Genomic DNA, 23859 nt, shown 5'->3' with positions numbered 1-23859 from the left:
TAAATTATGTTATGATAAAAATAAGGAAACGTGAATGACATCAAATAGATGACTGTGGTAAGCACATGGGTAACAAATTTAAATATTAAGATAATGCCTTTCCTCACGTTATGTTCACCTTTAAAAAAAATGAAAATGTAAGAAAAAGAGTGTATATTTTTGATGCTACATTTATTCCATATTATCATGATTATTGACATAGAGTTAGACTTTAAATTTAGGATTTTTGGTTGTTTAACTACAATAACGATAATAAATATTTTTGTCATTAAGTACGGCTATGTTAACAGATCTTCGATTGCGCTGAGAAAAACGGTTCAGAGTATGCTTTGATATCCGTTGAAGTTTAAAGAATCGATTCCTAAGTTTGTTCAATTTCGAATAAAAAGGCGAATATGAGCTACAAAATAAGTAATACAGTATTGAGGTGTAGACAATGCCATTTAGATACAATAACTAACATATATGGTATAGTCACACCATTTTGAACTAGTTTCTCAGTGCTCTAATGGGTCCATTTTATTTTCACAAGTAAAGGATGAAACGTTTACAAATAATATCAGCAAATAAAAATTTGGGTAATTGTAAAAGTATTTTGAATTTCAAAAGAATATGAATTCGAAATCAAAGTTATCAAAGCAAATTGAATTATAATTCAGTACACCAGACGCGCGTTTCGTCTACATAAGACTTATTAGTAACGCTCATATCAAAATATTTATAAAATCAAACAAGTACAAAGTTGAAGCATTACAGACAAAAATTAGTCATGGCTTGTCCTTTATACCACCTCCCGAAGTGAAAACAATATTAAAAGAAAAAGGAGAGAAACGCATTTTTGAGTATACACAAGCTGGTTAAATAATTTGGAAGAAATATGGCACCAATAACATATAACCGAATTCCAAAAATAAATCGAAACGGGAGGTCCGTAATAAAATGTCAAAATCAAAAGCTTAATCTGATGAAACTCATGGGTAACAACTGTATTATTCCTGACTTGGTATTGGAATTTTTTTAAGGAAGAAAAGGGTGGATGTAACCTACTTTCATAGCAAGATGACCACTTCACTTGTATGAAAGTCGCTTTAAATACCATTATCTTAACAATAATGTGTGAACAAAACAACGAACATAACGGCTACATTTGTCAAAAATAGGGGAACAGCAGTCAACATTGCGTTATAATATTAATCACTATCATAATGTTGCATTCTAGTTCGTTTCTATGTGTGTTATATTTCGGTGCTGTGTCGTAGTTCTCTTATATTTGATACGTTTCCCTCAGTTTTAGTTTGTAACCCGGATTTGTTTTTGCTCTATCAATTTATGAATTTTGAACAGCGGTATACTACTGTTGTTCTATGAATACCAAAATATATCATAAATATGTCATCAAATTACACAAAAAGGCATATAGACAAAACACATCAGTATTATCTATTACAAGAAGACACAAATATATCATAGACCAATAACACAATCACGTAGTGTATGAGTACTGATCAACATGAAATTGATATTACCAAACACAAACTATACAATGAAAGAAATAATTCACAAAGACAAATTAAAGAACATAATAACACGTAATTTAGATTGCAAACAAAGTCAGAACCTAAAATCTATACTTCAAGATCATCATGTATTTTTTGCAAAGTTAATACGGAATATTAATATCAAGATCTTGGTTTCTTTCGATGAACTTTTCTTTAGAAATAGGGCGGTTTAACTCACATGTATAGATATAACAGATAGCAAATAAGGAAAAACAGAGAGAAGAACCGGTACGAAGATCAGAGAACAGCAACAGGGCTATGATAGAAAATCCTCGAAGCTTGAAAATACCACATCTGAAGGTTGCGTTATCTGACCTCTAAACAATAATGCTTACTGGCTCATCACAATGTACGCTACACTTGACTTCTAAATATACAAAGGAACTAAAATTAAAGCAAGCATGCAAGACTAACGAACGCTAAATGTTCCTGATTATGGACAGGCGGAATGATGCGATGGAGGAAAACATGTTGCTTTTTTGCATATGTTAAAACTATAGTCATTAACAATTTTCAAATTATCGACAACCAAGTCCTCAGAATATTCAGGGGATTATTAAAAAAATTACATTCATTAAAGATGGTAGACAGGAGGATAAATAAGATTGAATATAAAAATAAGGAATTGTCGAAAAGACAACAACCCGACAGAAAGTTATGTTGTTAAGAAGATTATTCTCAATAATCGTATTATTTGAAACTGAATTGAATTAATATTCACAAATGGCATTTACGAAATTAATTATTTTGTGTAATATAGTAACGAAATTTGTAAGAATGCGCTCCCAACATATTGTACTTTTCAGACTTCCAAGGTTTTGTACCATAAACAATAAAAACTGATAAACTATACGAGTTGGTGATGCAACCCTAGGTATGAAAAACAAAACAAATATCCAACAAATAGTAAAACTCCTGAGTCTACAAGTCTTCATGGTGGAAGTAACAGAGGGAGAAGTTTCTCCTGGAAACTTCAATTATCTTCATCATTCGGAACCCAAATGAAACCCAAATAAACCAAAGATCTGTACATCGGCCATCTCACGTACAGTCGAGTGGTTCCCCTTTTAGTTTGGTTACATTCAAACTCATGACGAAAGCTTAACTATGGCAAAACTTGTACAAATTTCTTTATTGAATCCTGATTTATTTTAATCCATTATCAGTGACATAGAAACATAATTGAAATCAGCTATTAGTAAAGTCCATTAAGAAACTATCAATCCACTAAATTACATCATGAACCCCCAACAAACTAAAACAACATCGTTTATAACTGAAAATGCTCAATTGAAACAATATGTTGACCAAGCACTTACCGATCTTGATAAAAGATAGGAGACATTAAGAAATAGAGGCAATGCAATTTTTATTAGTATGGTTGATATCCAGATTATATTGGAGGAAGTGCACACTCTTAAATCTGATAAGAAAAGTTTGTACAACACGGTCACAGAATATCACTTAGATTTCATAACTCTCCAGTGACTCAAGAAGACCTCCAAAAACCGACGACCTAATAGTTATCATTGCCAACCAAAACCTGGACATCTCACTACGTCTCTGTGTCAATGACATCAATAGGTCTCACATTATTGGTAAAATTGAAGATGGAAAAAGTCTATCTTTTGTAGGTTCAAAAATTGGAAAATTAAAATAAAATCCATCTATATGTCAAAAAAGAAACTCAGGAGCAATTCGGCTCACATCTTTATATTATAACTTTTTATCAAGAAATTCATGTTTGGAATGCAAGCTTTATAAATTCTTTACAACTGAGAGATGTTTGCTCGTTTTTAAAATCACCTATAGAATGCTGCTAAATAGAAGCTGATAGATTACAATAGATCTGAAGACAACCGACTCTCATTATCAATGTCTAAATCTAAATAAAGATATGAGGCTGACTAAAGTGTATGTGTTGCATTCATTTTTTCAATTTCGGCAGGATAGATGGGTTCAACATACATATAACCTCAATCTTTTTAACAATTGCTTCGTGAGAGAAAATCATCTATATATGTCACAAAACAGAAACATGAAAGAAAACTGCAAGCTTGTTTTAAAAAAAAAATATTGTCTGAAAACTGCCTCATTTGAATAAAGGAATAGGTCAGCAGATTGACGACAATCATACATTTTGCAGAGAAGTTTTATTTAAAAAAAATAAGTTTAAACGTTTATAACCGGATTATTTATGTATGAATAACAAAGAGATGTTGTATTAGGAAGTTAAGACTTGCATTTTTGCATCACATGTTTGTAATTGTAATTTTTAGTTGCATTTGGTTTGAATATAAGTGGTGGTTGCTGATGATACATCTTAAAAGTAGGATGTGGTTTATTAGAAGAGAGTTAATTTTGTGAACAGAGGGACAAAAGATACCAGAGGGACAGTAAAACTCTTTATGTGAAAGGTATTGCCCAAGATAATAACATCGATACCGTTATTAATAAAGGAATATTTAAGAATTGATTTTTGTCTCTTAAGCATCTGTTCAAATGCAAATAGCTGTTAATAGCACTTTTCGAGGTAATATTTTATAACAGGACAAATCGTCAGTATGGTGATTTTATTTAAATAAAGAAACTTCTGATTCTAGCAATGCTACAAGGACGTACATGTCACCCATTAAATATCACTTTTTTATCTGTATAATACCTTAGTTGGCAGGTACAATGTTTCTGTTTCTAATCACGATATAGCTGTTTCGTCACATTTGTGCATCATCTGGTTCACACTTTGACGCTAACTACTACATATGACGATCGAATCATATGAGTGACGATGCGTGCACAACATAATATGTTTTCGTGTTGATGTGTCTGAATTTGAACCCGTTTATGACGTTCGAAACTTAGGAATGATGATACTTGCACGGAGTGTTATGTTTATCTTGGAAATGTACCTGAATTTGCACCCGTGTACATGACGTTCGAAATATACGACTGGTGATGGTCACACAACATGATATGTTGATCTTGTTCACAAACGTGACTTCTAAAAATCGTCAGAGGTTCATCCGACGCAAATGTTATCATTCTCAGGTATATCTTTGCACCTGCATCAAAGTGTCAAATGACGTCGTTATCATTCGAAAATCTGGACTGAAGTGTCAAATGACGTCTTTATAATTCACAAGTCCTTAACAAACATTTTTACAAGACAAGGACAAGCAATGTCATAATAGAAAACAACATTCTTTTACACTTAATTTGTAATATTTAGCAGACAGCTTTTTTGCAAATGTGTGGGATAACACATTTGTTAAGTCATTTTCCAATTTGCCCAAATGCCTATATACAAAAAAGATTTAATGAAGATAATAAAAAAATGCATTATATGTTGTGCGGTAGGTAATGTAGTCAGTTGAATTTTAATAATACTTATTTTCCTGAAATTTGCAACGTAAACGGTCAGATTTGTTTGAATATTACCATCTGTTCGTTCGAATTGGTATACTTAACGTAAACCAGCCAAGCACCATGAATGTATTATACTTTATAGAGTAAAAGAACAATTTGGAATGATGAGATTAGATTGAAAAGTGAGCATACTATGATTTGTTCACAGATACAATACATATCTAAATACTAAAACAGTGTTTTTATATGTAGCATATGGTGTGTTATTCATAATGAGGGAGGAGAAAATCGTGGGAAACTGTATTGCTCTAAACTAAACGTTAGAACACCATAACTAACACAACCCTATAATGGTACAAACCAAGTAATGTATGACATTTAACATGTTTAATACAATTGGTGTAATGCATACATTAAATAACATATCACAGATCAAAAAAAATTCACATTCTATTAAATGTTTACAGTTTCTTTTCAAGTTATCGGGTTCTTGACATGATGCATGTCTTTTCCCTTTGTCCTTTGACAGCATCACTGCTTATTCAATGGCATATGAATGCAGGTTTAGTTTTATTTGTTTCAAAACTCCTACTCAAAGTTTGTCTTTTTTTTATTTGACAGAGCCACTTTTTCCATTGTGTTGCTGTCAAATTCCTTGGCTAGTTGATTTGCTTCTGAAAAAATAACAATAGAATATTACTCCTTCTCCGAAAGGCATTACTAAGATTCGATTAACTAATGGTTTTACTTTCTTTGCTTATTGTCTTCGCCATAAACGTACAACATATGTATTCTTAACTATGTTTGTGACTGTAGATTAAGCGAAGATTTTTCTTTATTTCTTCTGAGTTAACGAAAGTCATGAGGAAACTATTTAAACAAACATATCATTTACATATGAGACATATAAAATCAAATCAGTGCCTCTAACAATGAAATTTAATATAAACAAATGAAAAAAAAGATGTAAATAAAAGATAAGAAGAAGTGGAAATCATACCTTCTTTGAAAGGTTTTCATTTTCGGACTAGATCAGCTCTGTTTGTAACTTTTTAAGTTGGTCTAACACCATCGATTTCATTGCTTAAATGTTGTAAACATCCCCCTCTGGTGCATAAATCGCTATTGTAGGTAGAAAACACAACACCATATGCAACAACAAGTAGATCATAATGCTGAATAAAATAAAATAATTTGTAAAGGTTAGTTTTATCATATTATGTTTACCATATGAACAAAAAAACAGAAACATATGCTATTCAAGACAGGGGCGGATCCAGGATTTTGGAAAGGGGGGGCGAAGATTATAAATTTGGCCGAGCGGAGCGAGCCGAAAAATTTTTGAGACCTTTTTTGGGCTAAAAAACATAAATATAAGTGTAATATGCACTATTTAAGCGGTTCCTGGCGTGGGGCATGTATATTTCATAGTTGCTGTAAAGTGTAAGGGTTGGACATTTTTCATGCTGTTTTCTCCCTATTTTAAAATTGTCTATCATAAAATGATAGTATTGATCTAAAGCTATGTACTGATATATTTGATGTAGGACTTGTCAGTAAAAAATAGACATGGAAATTCGTTGAAATTTACAATACGACCGACACGAGTTAAAAAAGACAAACAAGCAGTTTTTATCAAAATATGTGACTTATTATGTTTCACCCAACATAACAAAGGGAACCGAAGTGAGGGGTTCCAAATCCACCAAAGACTACGAAAGTGTCTGAAATGACAACAAAGTTATGAATGACGGTCGACAAATGGAGACATAAAGGTCACAGCCAGCAGGCAGGTTACAGTCTGGTCTTGAAAAAAAGTATTCAATATATATAAGTCCGGCGAAACAGACATTCCGGTCAGACATGCAAACCCCGGCCACAAAAAAATACGCCCGTCTTTATTCATCATGTTCATTAAATGCTAAATAATTATGTTTGAAATTTTCGTTTTTAATAGCAAAAAAGTGGAGAAGACTATTTTTTCAATCCAGACACGGCCAGAATTTTTGTTTAAGGCAAGAATCAGAGTCATTTTTTTTTCTCTCAAATATCTCAGACTGCCTCCTCAAATCAAATGCTTCGTACCTGAGACTTGAAATCTTTCTAATACTGACTGGGGATCCTTATTCAACTTTGTTATTTATAAAATATAAAATAGGCTGGGGCATTTGGGGGGGGGGGAGGGGGGTTAGACATGTTTTCGTATGTAAATAATATTGTGGAACATTTTTTTCATGAGAGTATAATAGTCTATAGAGTATTTACTATTACTTTCTTTTTGGTGGAATAGTGAAACAGAAGTCAATAGTAAACGTTCTTGCTCAATCCTGTGTCGCTTTGAAGGTGTTCTGATTGTCATGACATCCTCAGCCTAAGCAATGTGTATTACTGTAATTTGAATTTCAAAGTGACGTTTTTTCAACGCACTGGTCAACTCCACCATAACAAAGCACATGACTTTGACAGTCAGTAAATACCAGCGAAAAATATCTTCATGAGTAAAGAATTGTCGTATACAAATTAAATACTCGGGAAATGGCAAAGTTCACGAAGTCTAGTCTGATTAATCATTTTACAAAAAAAAAAAAAAAAAAAAAGTCCGAGCAAAGGGGGGGCGTACGCCCTCTACGCCCCCCCCCCTGAATCCGCCACTGATGTATAAGTATAACTATTCAGTATAGTCGTTAATAATGAAATAATAAGATATGAATAAAATATGCATGGAGATGCGACAAAAAGAAACACAAACAATGTCTTCGTGACATATCTTTCATGATTTTTAATTTGTAAAAGATGGATAACATATTGAGCAAAACATATATTTCTCAAATTATTAATTGCACTATTTATTTATAATAATGTATAACATACCTAGACGGATGCAAATGCATGAATACCGTTCTATATGTCATATCGTCTAGTATCCTTTTAATATGGCACACTTTTTATTATACAAATGATTTCAAATTTAATTTTGTATTTATACACACTCTCAGAAAGCGTTAATTGAAAAACTGATAGGTCAATATGTAAGACGGCAATGCGAAAAAATATTACAATTACTGTATATTGACGTTAGGAATATATAACTGTTAATGAATTCATGGCATTTGCTAATGAAAAGCGTCAGAGGTGCATCATCACACAAAAACAGTTTTATAACAATATGTGACTTACGAAATCCAACTAATATGTGCAGTCAATACAATTTTAAAGTCTACTGTAATCTCGATCTTGACAAAATATAAATGAACAATAAACTTTTGCCAAGTTTTTCGCTCAAGCAATTCTTCTTGTTTATTTGAAGTCCTCTTAAAAGATGACAAAAAGAATTCAGATATTTCTGCTAGGTAGGTAGATCATAGTGCACTCGTTGCATGCGTTGTGGTGCTCAAACAGATAGCACCTACTTAGAATCATGTTATACATACAGGATTGTCAAAAGGAGTTGAGCTGTTTTAAAGTAAAAAAAAAGACATACCTCAAGTAACAATAGAATGAATAACAAACATCCACGTGCATTCGATTATTAGTAATGATATATTGATGATTGAACCTATATAAGAATGTTCTATCTATTTTTTACGTTCGAATAAAAAAAAAGTAAAAAAGACATTGTTCAACAGGATATAAAAGGATTTTTTATCAATGGATTTATATAGATATCCTTATACAATTAATATATAGACAAGAAGAATGCACGTTCTTACAATGTAAACAGTTCATCTTACACACGTGGCACTGTTTATGTTGCTCAAACAAAAAGTAGTTCATTTCCTTTCGTTGTAAGTCTTTGAGTTTTTGATTTTGTCATGTTATAAGGTACTTTCCGTTTTTAATTGTTATTGAAATTCAGTGATTTGTCTACTTTACTTTTTTTGTAATCCTGATATTATCTTATAAATGCAACTGACCCAAACTGCTGAATACATTTCACAAAATGCAGCTCAGATAATCTATTTTATTGTTAGAAAGTCCAGAGAGTTTCGAAAATTTGATTGTTTTGTAAACAATTGATTCATGATTGTAACCAATCAATGATCATTCTATTGCAACATTGTTTGCAACGTTCTTTCTAATTGGATAACGCCACCAATTTTTTATGGATACAATTCACAATTGATTCTATGAAACATACGCGGATTCGTAGACGACGCATTGCAAATTTAAAATGTTTGATTTGACAACAATTTCTGTCAGTTCCATCAGAATTGTATTTTAAGCTCCGACGGCATCAATTTGTGATTTCATGGTCTAAGATAAAATTGAGAATGGAAATGGGAATGTGTCAAAGAGACAACAACCCGACCATAGAACAAAAAACAACAGAAGGTCACCATAGATACCTGTTTATTGGTTACCAATTGATGCCGTTGGAGCGGGGGATACAATATAGTTATCTGTTAATTTATGTCCAAATTTAAATGCTCAATTATATTATACTTGGCAGGTGATACCCTCGGAGAAGAAACGTCCACCAACAGTGTCATCGACACAGTAAGTGGTATATAATTTCTTCATATATGCCAAGATTATAATGTTGTCCTCCAACCGCAATCTGTCTACAATACACTAGTCAGATACGAAGTTTAAATACGAAGTTGAACAGCCTTCAGGACCTAAAATTCCCAGAATCTTTCCAGATTCAGCTACATGTATGGTAGTCTTTTCTTGGGAAAGACAATCCTAATTATCATAAATATAAGGTAGATAATTTGTATTTATGACTATATAAATGATATTTCATGTCAACATATGGGAAGAAAATTGGGATTGTCATACCATTAGGCAAAAACACGCCACAAGTAGAGGCATAGACACAGTGGTTGTACATAAACATATCATATATAACCGAATTGAAATGTTGTACACAAGACGGGCTTTTTGTCCACAAAATACTCAACAGTAACGGCCGACTCAACATGTTTGTAACGGATAAAAAATATCAACCTTACACATAAAAAAAAATGTGGTATGATTGCCAATAAGACAACTATATACAAAAGATCAAAATGGCACAAACATTTTACAACTATAGGTCACCGTATGGCCTTCAACAATGAGCAAAGCCCATGCCGCATAGTCAGCTTAACAAGGCCCCGATAAGACAATGTAAAACAATTGAAACGAGAAAACTAACGGCCTTATTTATGTAAAAAATGAACGAAAACAAATATGTAACTCATAAATAAACGACAACCATTGAATTACAGGCTCCTGACTTGGGACAGGCACATACATAAATAATGTGGCGGGATAAAACATGTTAGCGGGGTCCCAACCTTACCCCTAACCTGGGACAGTACAACATAAGAACGAACTATAACAATCAGTTAAAAAAGGCTTAATTCATCAGACGGACAAAAAAAACAAGTGGATGTGGCCGGGTACTTATACATCCCGATACCAAAAGACACAATGAACAGATCTAAGAGTACTCGCAATTATCTGACAGCTAGTTCAAAGCCACTAACAACTAATAAAAAAAACATGCCTCTAAGGCCATATTTACAGTCATAAACAGAATTGCAAATATTTCTATCCAGCATTTATTAGGAGTAAAAGAGGCACAGTATGTCAAAAAAAAATAATATCTGATATTATCCAAGGTGATCGATACACAAATAATGTTCTATTGTTAATTTTTTCAGAAGCACGTCAGCTGGCCATGGAACTTGATACAACTACTTGTCTCCTTTTTCAGAATATACCCTCCTTCATTTGGATAAAAGATAGCGTTATTGCTTCATATCAAAACTGTTCTATCAGTATTAAGATTCAAATTGTCTCTGTAACCAAAATCCATAATAAATTTAACTCACTATTCGTTTTCATTTTATAAACACTAATTTCTCTCACTCAATAAAGCATATTCATAAAGCTTGACTAGATACCGTGTTTAAACCAATCAAGTTTTTAGACAACCAGATGGTCATGTTTTCTTTACAGACAAATTTCATCGGTATTGTTTATTTTAACTGAATACAAAACCTTTCACACAACATATATTGCATATTTCGCATACTTCTTTAAACACTATTTGTATATACGTATTTTGGCAAATTACAAAATGACTTCACACGTGAGTTTGCACCGAACGCAAGTTTAACTTTTTTTTAGGGTAAAATAAATTGTTTGTTTTTGTGATATAATGTTGCATGTTTTTGTTTTGTAAACGTGTTTGATCAGGATTTGTGAAAAAATAAATACGTCATTTTATTTTTCAGTCCGGATTTGTTAAAGATAGCGACGTCATTTGACACTTAAAAGTCTAAGAGCAATCATGTGTATGCGAACGACAACACTTGCCTTGTTTGAACCTCTGATGGGATTAAATCTAAGTATATTAGCAAGATAACCAAATTCAAGCATCAGCAGTAGATTTAGTTTAATTTCATATCTATTGTTAGCGTCAAAGCTTAAAATGTGTGATGACCAATTGAGTTGAATAGTCTATATTTTGATGAAAAACAGTAACATTGTACCTGTTTATCAATGTGTTATATAATAATTTGTGAAGGGGTATGTAAGGTATACGTCTATATAGCATTATCTGACAAGTTTAAATCAAGTGTATCCTTATTTTATGCAATTATCATACTGACAACATGCTATGGCATGTACAACTCAAGAAACCGAATATTACAACTCTCAGAACAGAGATAAAATCCCCCTTCTTAAACTCACCTTGACAAAAAAGGTGTCGATGCTTTTTACATGGGCATATTCTTTAGCAAGAAGTAATTGTCTTTCACATACCACCTTATTCTAAAGATGTGTCTTTACCAAACATCTCTAATGAAGCAAGACAACTCTCCCCACTATAAATTGCTCAACATTTGCACCAAATCCCCTACTTTATAAATCACCCTACTCTTGTTAACCAACTTGCCTTTATAATTGGACATTCGTTAGACATGTGTTTGTTTCCTATGCATATCATATACGGCTGACCACGTTATTTTTTGGTGATCTAACATTTTTCAAGAAGACTTCTCTGCAAAATGAATAATACAAACAAACATGTCATGAACCTTTCTTTTTTTTTTCGTATTAGTCAGATTTCGTACAATAACTTTTTTCGAAAGAATAAAAAAAAACTGCCATTGACCTTTAAACTTTACGTTTCGCTATATACATGATATTCTCTCCCTGAATAACTCAAAGATTGAGGGAATGTTGAGCGCATCTATCTCGTCGAACTTAAAATAGAGACTGCAACAAAAACATTTCAGTCATTCTCATATCTTCAGGTTACATCTAGAACTTGAGAACGAGGGTCTAATAACAACAAAGCTATGTGACAAAAGAAAGGTATACAGCGTTTATAGCGGCGTATTTTTTTTATATGTAGGAGGATTCCAGTAGTGGCTGTATATGGAGAATTAGAAATGTCATGATATAGCTTGCATTCATTCCATGACTTGATATATGGTAGCTGTTAACAATGAAAGTATAAGACATACAGTTCAAAGTTTTGAAGAATAATTCATGCCATTTAAAATTTTACGGACCCCATCACCAGCTGGTTGACTTTTAATGCAAAGTGTTTATAAGATGACGACTGATACATGTATACCTCAAGTGTCCTTATCACAATCCCGCCCTTTTTTACTGGAAAATGTTATCAACCGATAAAAACTGATCACGAGGTTTGTACTTTATTGAGCAATGTTGCATATGTGAACCAATATCTAAATATCCTTCCAGGGCACCTTCGATCATCTCTGCATTTTTATGCTAACATTGTGATCGTGCAACACATAAAAGAGTTTTATAGTAGTAGTTGCTATAGATACAAAATATTACAGGTACATCGTACAGATTGATACCTGCAGAAAGGTTGTACATGTATGTGAAGGTGAAATACTTAATGTCGAAGAATGTAGTTTATGACATTGATATCTTTATTAGTAGTGGGAAGTGTAAGGAAGGTTTGATTTCCTTCCTTCATTTGAAATGCAAACCGTTTGGGAAATCTGTGACTATCAATATCCAATATACTATGTTTAACAGGGCTTATTGTCAGTATGGATTTAAACCTTTGATTGAAAACATTGCTGCTATTACTACCAGAACGAAGACTTTAATAAGCACTTAACAAATTCAGCCATATGTAAAACAAATTGGTTGAGAATGCTTCTGTTGCTCATTATAAAAATTTCAACACATCTCTCTATTATCGAGTTCGTGGCTTTGATGCTAAATACTGGACATCACGTTCGAATAGCATGATTGTTGATGCATGTACGATATGGTAATGTGTCTTATATTACGTATCCGTATACTAACATCGTCATAGGTACAGTCATCGCAGATGTTATTTAACTCGTGTTTGTATGTTTGAACAGAAACTGAAATGCCAAATGACGCCAATGTAATTCACAAAATATTTTCAAGGCAAGGACAAGGAACATTATTGAACTAAACAACATTAATTCTAGCTTAAGATGTTATATTTAAGACTCAATAAGAAATATATGTGGTGTAAAAACACGTGAGCTGTTGTTTAAACTTTATTTTTTTAGTACATTTATTCACTACATGTACATGCTGTAAACGTTTAATCTATTCTTATTAAAGGAAATGCTGTAGCAACAGCACATAATATCTACATCCGACTGTGGTTTAATTAAACTGTTATTTTCGTTATACTGAAACGCTTTCAATTTCTTGTTGGAAATATTGACAAAGGAATTTATGATGAGAAGTAACAGGTACAATGTATACTATGTAAAACAAATCATTCAAATTGTAATGCCATTAATCATATAATATTATCAATATTTTACCAGATATGTTTTGCTTAGATAGTGCAGCCCGTCATTTATCTTTATATTCCATTAAACAAATGGCTCCTGATAAACGAAATCCAAAATTAGGAACAACATATGCCAATGTTGCAGTATTTCGTACCGTGCAATGAATTTAAAATACAAAATAGAAAAAAAAACAATAAACAACACAAACCCCACCAAAATCAGATCAGAGGTTCTCCAGAAGGATTAGCAGATCCTGCTCCATATTTAATATTCGTCTTGTTGCTCATGTTAGTACTTACCTCGGCTGGTAATAAGTCTAATTCGGTAACATTGGTGAAAAAAAAATTCTGAGTATTTACTATGAAGCTAAGGTTGGTTTAACATTTTTTTCTTAACAAAATCCTCACACTGAATTACTGTTTTCAAATTGTTGATATAACCTGACTAATTTTTCAATTGTCCAATACCTTCTTATATTAGTGTTTAATTTTTTCAAGTTCTGCCTTTTTTGGTAGTGTTCCTTTGATTTCTTATATTACAAAGATATGCATTAAAATACTGTCAATACATTTGTTGATAACAACACATTAGACCGTTAGTTTTCCTATTTGAATAACTTAACATTAGTATTTTTTTGGGCCCTTTATACATTGTTATAGCTTGTTGTTTGGTGTGAATCAAGGCATCGTGATGTGGACCGTACCGTGATAGATATAGGAAGATGTGGTGTAAGTGCAAATGAGACAACTCTCCACCCAAATAACAATTTTAAAAAAGTAAACCATTATAGGTCAATAAACGGCCTTCAACACGGAGCCTTGGCTCACACCGAACAACAAGCTATAAAGGGTCCCAAAATTACTAGTCTAAAACTTGACCTATAATGGTTTATATCTATAAATTGAGACTTTGATGGATAGTTGTCTCTTTGACACTCATACTACACATTCCTATATCTAATGACCCTTATAGTTCATATAACATATTTTTCAAAATAATTCATGGATCCGTTCGACCATTCGAGGAGAAAAACAGTCATATACTTATAGTTGTTAAAACAGTCCACTTACCAGCATTTAGATCTGAGTTATGCCGCTTCGTTCGTTGAATATCAGACATTTTGGTGATATCAATATTTTTTCACAATTATCTGTTGTCGATTTAAACTATTGTTTTCCGGTCTTTCGTCAGATTTCCGGTCCTTTTTGTGTATTTACGCGTTGTTTTTATTATTTCTTGGTAGAAATCTTGTATATTTCTACTGCGGCATACATGAAGAAGGTACTCCATTAATATTTCCTTTATTCATTACAATTAAAAGGAATAATAACCAAAAATAAGTTATGTAAAACCTTAGTGAAACTTTTCAGTCAGAGGTTTCAGAGTTTTTTAATCTTTGATCAATCGTATTTGAAATGTTTCAATTTATTTTAAAATGTCTCATATTTAACTGTAACATCAGGGTATACATTTTGTTCGTCATTTATATATTTGCACTTTGAATGTTCGAAATGAGATTGAATATTATATAATATGTATTATATTGGTTACTGTTTCTTACCATATTACGCTTTTTTCAAAATGTAACTATTTGCGTTTTTTATTATTCAGGCTTTCATACTTTCCGAAATATTCACGGAAAAAACACTTTAAGTACAAAAGAACTCATATTTTCCCAAAGAACTATATATATATCTGGTATTTAATGGTCAAACTTGTCCAAATCTTTTTAAATATTCCTGGATCTTTACCATGTTAATACATGTCATTTACTTTTATATTATTCAAAATAAGTGTACCCTATTAAGTTGTTCCAAATATGACGTATTTCTGCTCTTTGAAGTTAATAATTCGACGCTTTTCCACAGATTCATATAGTAGCGCTTGTCTTTTATTCTATTTTCTTTTCTACACCAGTAAAATGACCCCTTGCCTGAGGAATGGTTGCTCCCAACCTGATAATAACAAATTCAGGTCATAGTTCGTCCTTTTACACAGACCTTTGACCCATACCAAGAAACAAGCCGTAAGGGCACAAGGGACCCCATTCAAACACAATTCAAACAGTAAACCGACGATCAAATTTATATATGTTGTGTACAAGTTGTCAATATTTTTTGTACAAGTTATCAGTGTTTTATGACCTGCTGAACAAAAATGGATGATGCAAGCAAACAATCGTTTGCTTCGCATATTTCTGTCATATTTTCTCATCTTCATGATACAGTCTAATACTGAGCATTGATACAAAAACATTATAAGACCACACAAAGATTCTGTATGGATATGAATATGGTATATGGAAAATAATGAAATTAGAATTTAAACCATTCATGTATCCCTATTTGCAGTTTGGAGACAAGGCGAATATCACTAAATGTTAGGTTAAAGTATAATTATTTGAATTTAAAACATTACACTGGTACATTTTATAAGATTAACCTGTATCACCTGTTGCAAGAATGTAGGTGTCAAAAAACTTATAACTTGTACAAAAACCCTGAATAAATTATAATTTGTACACACTTACATCTTGTACACAACATATATAAAAACGGAGAAATATCTTCTCTAGCCAAGGGTTACGACCCACTTCCCTCCTCTCCACGAGGGAAATATATCGTAACCCTGTGCTTATGAAGATGACTTGGGATATACGGGTTTGATGATATTTCAAATTTTAACACATATATCATAATTATCATTAAATGCAGGTACAACTGTGATTTAATAACAAGTGTTAATAACTTTTGAAAATAATTAATAATTACAAAAATAAACGATGCGGGAAATGGACATGATTACATTTCCGGATGCATGAAGCGGGAACAAGAAATTTAATTGACGTGGCCCAAAGGGATGTATCTATTTCTTTCTAGCATTATAAATTTTCAGGAGAACGTGAGTTCACCTTTGACTTCTGGTGGAATTTATTAACAATATTTAGTCGTTTTATGTGAAGTTTTTTGTGGACTACATGAACTGCTTTGTAATTTTGCATTTTTTATGTCACAATTATTCTCTCAAGATTTTAATTGTTATTATGGTTACTGATTTACGTTTGTAATAAATATGTGTCCGTGATTTTACTTATTGAAAAGAGGTCAATCAAATGATTTTCATATACTGTACAACCCATTCCTTTTCTGCAATCGCTGTACTTATCTTCCACCAAAATTTCCAAGGTATGACATTTTTCAATATATAAGATCAAATAAGGTCACTTTATACATAAACCAGAAGGACAACCTTTCTTGACCTCTTGAGTTGGTTAAATCTAAACACAAAAGGTGTTACAGCTCACACCTTATTTCATCAAATTGTATTCTTCAATAAATTTCTTGATTTTGCGATAATTAACGGTAGTATTTTTATCAATGAAATTAACATGTACAAAAGGGTAAAAAATTGTGAATGTAACAAGATTTTTTCTGCACAATCAACTTATTTCAACATTAAGCATTCCGACAAAGAAAAATTAACATACAAATGTCAAAAAAATAAATTAATATAGGTATCGCTTTAAACAAAAGAATAGAAAATATCTCATCGAAAATGTATAGCTAAATACAGGAAAAGAACATTTCCAAATGTACGAATTTAAAAGAAAATAGAATAATCATCAAATTTGTCAAAGGCGCTAGTGTAAAGTCTAATGATTTAATACTTTTGCAATAGGAAAGAGATTAACATTCCGGTCTCCAAATTTTATTAACACCACCCCTAGTGTATGTTACATAATTTGAGTATCAAAGTCTATGCTTTTAATTGACATTTCAAACAAATATTGATTAGATTTATTTGATTTTAGAAAAATACTCCTCGATAAGTGTTGTTGGTGGGTATTTTGAGTTTCAAATTGAAAAGTAAAACTTAATTCCTTTATCATGTTTATCAAGCGGTGATGTGCATCTGGTGTGAAAAAATATGATACCGTTTATGTAATAATGTATTGTGTTTGACACACAAAATTTGCGGTGCTTCGAAAAAATATTTAAGATAAAAGATGTAGCATTGGTATTTTTAGACCAATTCCGACTTTTTCTATTTTAGTTAAGAATAGCCTTCATCTAAACTAAAACATGTATAATTTCAGAAGATTTTGAGTTAAATTGGTCAATATTGAGATCCTGATACACATGTTTGTTATTTTAAAATTCTAGGTTGGTTGATATACGTATCAAATATGGTAGATACAGAATAATTTTCAAAGAAAGAAGGAATGTACGAATACTCTGGTTGATTTCATAGGTTATTGCTAAAGAGCCTTATTGACAAAGAAAGTTTTATGGTATACTGCAGTTGCTTTTATTCATGGGAGGGTCGTTTTACCTTTACCGATTTAAACAGTGATTTGCAACAGAGTTTCCATGCATAAGTTCACAAAAAAACATTTTGAAAGTGAAAGTGATTTCAAATCTAATTAATACCAAGCAGCTTTTGTTTAAGTTTAAATTACAGACATCAGGGTTAGTAGGTAATACACAATGACGATAATCAAGCCAATGTCTTCGTCGAGGACCAAAGTAGATGACGTGGCTAGTGGCTCAGAGGATATGAAGCGCATTCGGGCGGCTGATGGCAGAGCAGTGAAGAAATTGAAAACCGTAAAGCAGGATAAGAGTCAAATCATAAAGAAAAGACCCGCATAATCTGCTGGTTGTCCGTCAAGTATTCCTCACAATGGTAACAGCAACAGTCCTTTCTTGTCGCGGGGCGCTGCCCAAATCACATCTCGTCGGAATAGAGCTAGGAACATATGTTACAATTGTGGTTTGTATGGACATAGGACAAAAGACTGTAAAAAATATACTGTAATCAAAATAGCTATATAGCCAAACAAGTACAAAGTCGAAGAGTATTGAGGACCCAAAATTCCAAAATGTTGTGTTAAATACGGTTAATGTTATCTTTTCCTGAGATAAGAAAATCCTTAGATTGTAACAGGAAATTTATAAAAATGACCATATAATTGATATTCATGTCAACACCGAAGTGCTGACTACTAGGCTGCAAAACAAATCTTTGTGAAGAATATGTTGAAGATATACTTTAGCAAGAAAACTCTCCAACAGCACTAATTTATAGATCAGAACTACGAGTAACTATTATTATTTAAATCTGTAACGAGAATATATTGCTTTGTTTCGTAGCTTTCTGTGTCAGGTTTAATGACATGTTTTCACTTTCTAGATTTGTAAATGGGTTGTCGGTTTCATTTTATTGGTGATTGTTTATAGCTCATTGACGTATTCGCATACTTCTGGATAATCATAACGCATCCTTAATTATGTCCGTTATATGATGTACCCTTACAATCTTTAGCTACTTAAAAACCAAATAAATAGATATCAAGTTTAATATATCGTACCATTGACACATTTCATCAAATAAACTCGTAAGCGCTTGCAACCAAGAGTCGGCGATTACTTCGAAAAATTGTAAGTGTAATCGATCGCTCATCTGGAGCAAGATTATCTTACCCTCCCGGAGTACCTGATATCTTTTGATGGGGTTCTTGTTGCTCAGACGATTAGTTTGCTGTGTTTTGTGAACTATTAATAAAGTTGTTATTCTTGCCATGTCGTTGTAGGTTTATTGACGGACAAGTTATGATTTTGAATGTCCTTTAGATTTCTTTCGCCTTTCTTTTGTACCCTTCATCGTGTACCTTGTTATAGCTTTCATGTTTTCTATTTGATGTGCGTCGTATCGTTAACTAACCTTCCGTTCTTCCGTGCATATTGTCATTGTTGGTAACTTTAAGTTACTTAACATCGACTTTTGTTTAAAATATGCTTGTGCAAATAAAAAAAACATGATATTAACAAATCTGTTTCAAATTCATTTAATTATATTTTCATAAATACGAATTTATCAATCATCATAAACAAATAACAAATGATAACTGATATCTTATTCAAATAATATGGTATAACCACATACAAATACATAACAAATACATCAAACTTGATAATGTAACATAGCATGTTATTATGTGTATCCATTTAAATACAATATCGAACACATAAAAATACCTGCCCGACTGCAAGGTATTAAACAAAATGAAATGATCAAAATTTGAAAACATAAAAATTAAAATAATAAGGGCAAAATGAATGTTCTATTCAAACAGTAGTAGGCACTTTGACGTGTGATTTGTCTTATTGCTATTAAAAACAGAAAACATGGTGTTTACAAAGATATTTGCATATACCTTCATACTGATGATATATAACGTTTATGAATGTATTTTCAATGTGTTTCTCAAAACGTAAAGTTAACTTATCTATCATAATCAGTATAACCCTACGTTAATACAATATACAAATGTATTGTATATATTACATTTCGTCTAAAACAATTTATAGTCATCCATAAATGCATACAATATATAATAAAATCACAGATCAAACAAATTTTCACATCGCGATAACGGTTTCGAGTTTTTTCTAAAGAGTTTATTGAGAAGTTTTCTTGGACCCTTACATGATGAATACTTTTTCACTTTGTCCTGTGAAAGCATTACTGCTTTTTCAATGGCTTCTGGGTTGAGTTTAAGTTGTATTTGTTTCAATATTCCAACTAATAGTTCGTCAACTTTGTGATTTAAGACAGCTGATGTTTCTATGTATTTGCAATCGAATTCTTTGGCCAGTTGACGTGCTTCTGAAAAAAAGAACAATTAAATATTACTAAGAGATAAAGAAAATTAGGTTGAAACCTCTTGTTTGTCGTAATCAATGCGTGAGATTATTTTTTGTGAGACTTTGTAAGACTTTGCTAGACTATGTTTTTCGATAAAGCTTTCTTGACAGTTATTTATTGAATGCAGCATTAGTGTACTGATTTTTAAACGACAAACCAAACACAAATTTTTGGATTGTTATTTTATAAAACAAAACAAAAAATGAATCAATAAAGATTAAAAGATAATCGAAAACACAATAAGGGAAATCTTACCTTCTTTGGTTATTTGTCGTTTCCTGACTAGATCTATTTTGTTTGCAACTAATATAATAGGTCTATCACTGTCAAGTTCATTGCGCAGATAATGTAGAAATCCCTCTGCTATTGTAAACGAATCGCTATCGTGGACAGAGAACACAACAATGTATGCATCAGCTGGTAGATCATCATTCTAAACAGAATAAAACAATTGTAAAAAAAGGATTCAATGTACATTTATCCTACATTTACAAAATAACAGACGCACGCGATATGCAAATATTGTGTGTCCGCGATTTATTAGTTTTTATACAACATTCATTTATATTCAATATTGAATACGAAAGAGAATATGAGAGTGATTTTATATGATAAATTATATCTGGTAAATAATAAACTAGTACACCGCCTTCATCAAAACTCCTATATCTCTCTTTGGTTTTCAATTTATACAACATGTACAAGGTAAATATGAGATGAGATGAAATGCAATATATACATATATATTTTATTTTCTTCAGTTATTGATCAATAGTCAAATAAAAATAAGGGTCTACATACCTCAACGGATGCAAAATCTATGAATTCCATTGTAGATTCCTCATTGTCGACTACAACAGAGAGTGTGTTTTCGTCATATTCATCTGAAATATAAGAAATGTATGTGTAAACTAACTGTATGTGTAAATTATTGGCATTTTAAAATTATATCTTTATCAATTTTCTGCAATTGCGTTTGTTATCAAGCTATTTGAAGGTAATAGTTGAAAATCGTTTTAAAACTATAATCGAAAAAATATATAATCTGAAATCGACATTGAAGAGGAAAACTTACCGATTATAACTTCCGACGAAGACATGTACTCTGAGCTCATAAAGCGATTTTCCAGTGCAGTTTTACCAACACCATGAGCACCCATTATTTGTATCCTGTAGTATCCAGTTGAGCAAGATGATGAGCAACTCCAAGTAGTAGAACTTTCTATTGAGGCGTCACTTGTAAGTCTAGATCTATAGTGAGATGATACTGATGAACCACTGCTTTTTCTTCGACGACATTGAAGCCTATCGTTTAAAAGTCCATCCGATGTTAGTTTGAAAGACCGTACTCGTTTAAATTGTTTTTTAATTTCGTTTGCAATCAAGTCACTAGATGATTTTGACTTTGTGACCGGAGATAAATGTGGACAGTTCCTGTGTGAATCCTTTTGTACAAAATCGCTTGTATGCCTCCGTTTTTTCTTTAAAGAACTTGTCCGAGAATTCGGTTCTGACTGTGTACCTTTATTAATTCCTAATGATAAAAGTTCCGAAAAGGCATATTTTGGTTTCTGGCAATTTTGCATTTCGTTGTTTTCAAATACGTCCATATCTCTATCCTTTGTCATTATTAAATACAGTTTAGAATGCAGCAATATACAAAAACTGGATGAAATTTGTTTAAACAACGTCACAATCAAGTTTCAATAATACAGTTCTATTAACATTCTCTAAGCATGACATACAAACTAATGATACAAACATTTCCAATATCATGCCTTATTTATACTTTTTTCTTGGATAGCGTTAATTGACCACGTGGTATGTCACTACTGTAAGACTGCAAAGTCAATAATCTATTGGTTAACTAGTATTTCTGAGCAAAGGAACTGATTCTATGCGGCAATCGACTGTCGATTGGGATAAATTCTGAAGGAGGACGATAAAGGAGCATTGTTAACAGTCAGTCGGCATTAGTTTACGTTTATAAAACGCATTTACAAAGTGTAATCCGCTTCAACGTTGTATTTTTGATATCCGAAAACAAGTCAAATTTAATAAATAAATAAATTCGACAAAAACAATGCAATCTATAGAATGTAATATCAAAGGTTAAAATTCTCTATTTTTGTTTATAAAAAACACAGTAGAGATGCGTAAGAATAAAGTTGGTATATGAAGATGCAACATTTTGTCCTTCTATTTGTAAAAAACATATGTCAAACATTTCACGTTTGTGTTTAGCTCCTTACAAACCTTTGTATTTAAACAAATGTATATTTTGTTTGGCGTTGGCCACATATTTTCAGTTGTTGCTGACAAAAAACAAATTAATGAATTTCATTGAGATATAAACATGCCATTTTGTATAGGTATATAAAAATAATATTTGTATTTATACCAACAGTAACAATATTAAAATATTAAATTGCAGTGTTGAATTGGTAACCTTTTACAAAAATGTGTGTAAAGGATTGATAAGTTTATCCGGATCTTATTTTTATTTCCGCGCTAGGTAAATGACATTCTCGTAACATAAGGATGTGCTTTTAAGTTTGGAATAAGATTTTACAGATGTTATAAATCCGTAAAACGGTGCCAAATGACCATTAACGTCCAAACAAAATTAAAATAAAAAATCGGGGAAGAAAAGTTGTCCAGTCTGTCGTAAAGGTTTCTGTCGAGTTTAAAACTGCTGGATTCAAATCTTTAAAAAGGGGAGTCGTCTACATTTTGCATGACAATACAGTAAACTCGTATCTATAACATATGTTTAAAAAGTATTTTCCGCATTTTGTATCGTTCTTTCAAATACATTTGATACTTTAAAGTATTATAAGTAGAACCATTGAGTAATGATTAAAGGAACACAATTTATATAAATAGTCCATGTTGTCGCTTTATTGACAATCAAAACCTGAGTTTACTTTTAGAAATTTTATTATGAAAGACAGATTCTTTAACATGGTTGAACGAAATTGTATAGATAATATATTAATTTTACATTCAATTGCATACATGAATCCACAGCCATTTTATATAAAATAGTTACAGCTAGCAACAAAATATGAAGATGACACCTGAATGGAAAACGTATGTATACATGATAAAGCCGTGGGACTTTCAGCATTAGGTTGCAATAAAGGCAACAGTAGTATACCGCTGTTCAAACTCTATGGACAAAAAAAAATCGAGGTAACAAACTAAAACTGAGGGAAACGCATTAAATATAAGAGGAGAAGAACGACACATCATTAAAATGTTACACACACAGAAACGGACTAAGCATTAGACAACATCCAATGAGAATAAAAAAATATAACATCAAAACCAAATACATGAATTTGGGATAGAAAGTTCTGTGACACGTCTTATAGTTATGTGAATTCACACTCAAATATAAGAGAAAATAAACGACACAACGGAAACACAACATTAAAATGTAACACACACAGAAACGAACT

General features: G+C 31.9%; 1 protein-coding gene and 1 long non-coding RNA gene across 2 annotated transcripts; both read right to left on the bottom strand.

Moving 5' to 3' along the window:
• Window positions 1-5439: 5439 nt before the first annotated feature.
• LOC134723441 (uncharacterized) lies at window positions 5440-7865 on the bottom strand. Its single transcript, XR_010108068.1, has 3 exons — window positions 7797-7865; window positions 5926-6100; window positions 5440-5599 (listed from the first exon to the last, which is right to left on the bottom strand). It is a non-coding gene; the product is annotated as an uncharacterized LOC134723441 (long non-coding RNA).
• Window positions 7866-19601: 11736 nt separating this feature from the next.
• On the bottom strand, window positions 19602-22121 carry LOC134723440 (GTP-binding protein GEM-like). The gene is made up of 4 exons (XM_063587053.1): window positions 21471-22121; window positions 21197-21279; window positions 20651-20828; window positions 19602-20356 (listed from the first exon to the last, which is right to left on the bottom strand). Exons 1-4 carry the CDS (start codon window positions 22021-22023, stop codon window positions 20091-20093), a joined length of 1080 nt encoding a protein of 359 aa, XP_063443123.1. The 5' UTR covers window positions 22024-22121; the 3' UTR covers window positions 19602-20090.
• Window positions 22122-23859: the final 1738 nt, after the last annotated feature.

The sequence above is a fragment of the Mytilus trossulus genome, chromosome 6, assembly GCF_036588685.1.
Source record: "Mytilus trossulus isolate FHL-02 chromosome 6, PNRI_Mtr1.1.1.hap1, whole genome shotgun sequence".
Classification (NCBI taxonomy): domain Eukaryota; kingdom Metazoa; phylum Mollusca; class Bivalvia; order Mytilida; family Mytilidae; genus Mytilus; species Mytilus trossulus.
The sequence above is the reverse complement of the archived record's forward strand: the minus strand, read 5'-3'. Positions and strand labels throughout refer to the sequence as shown.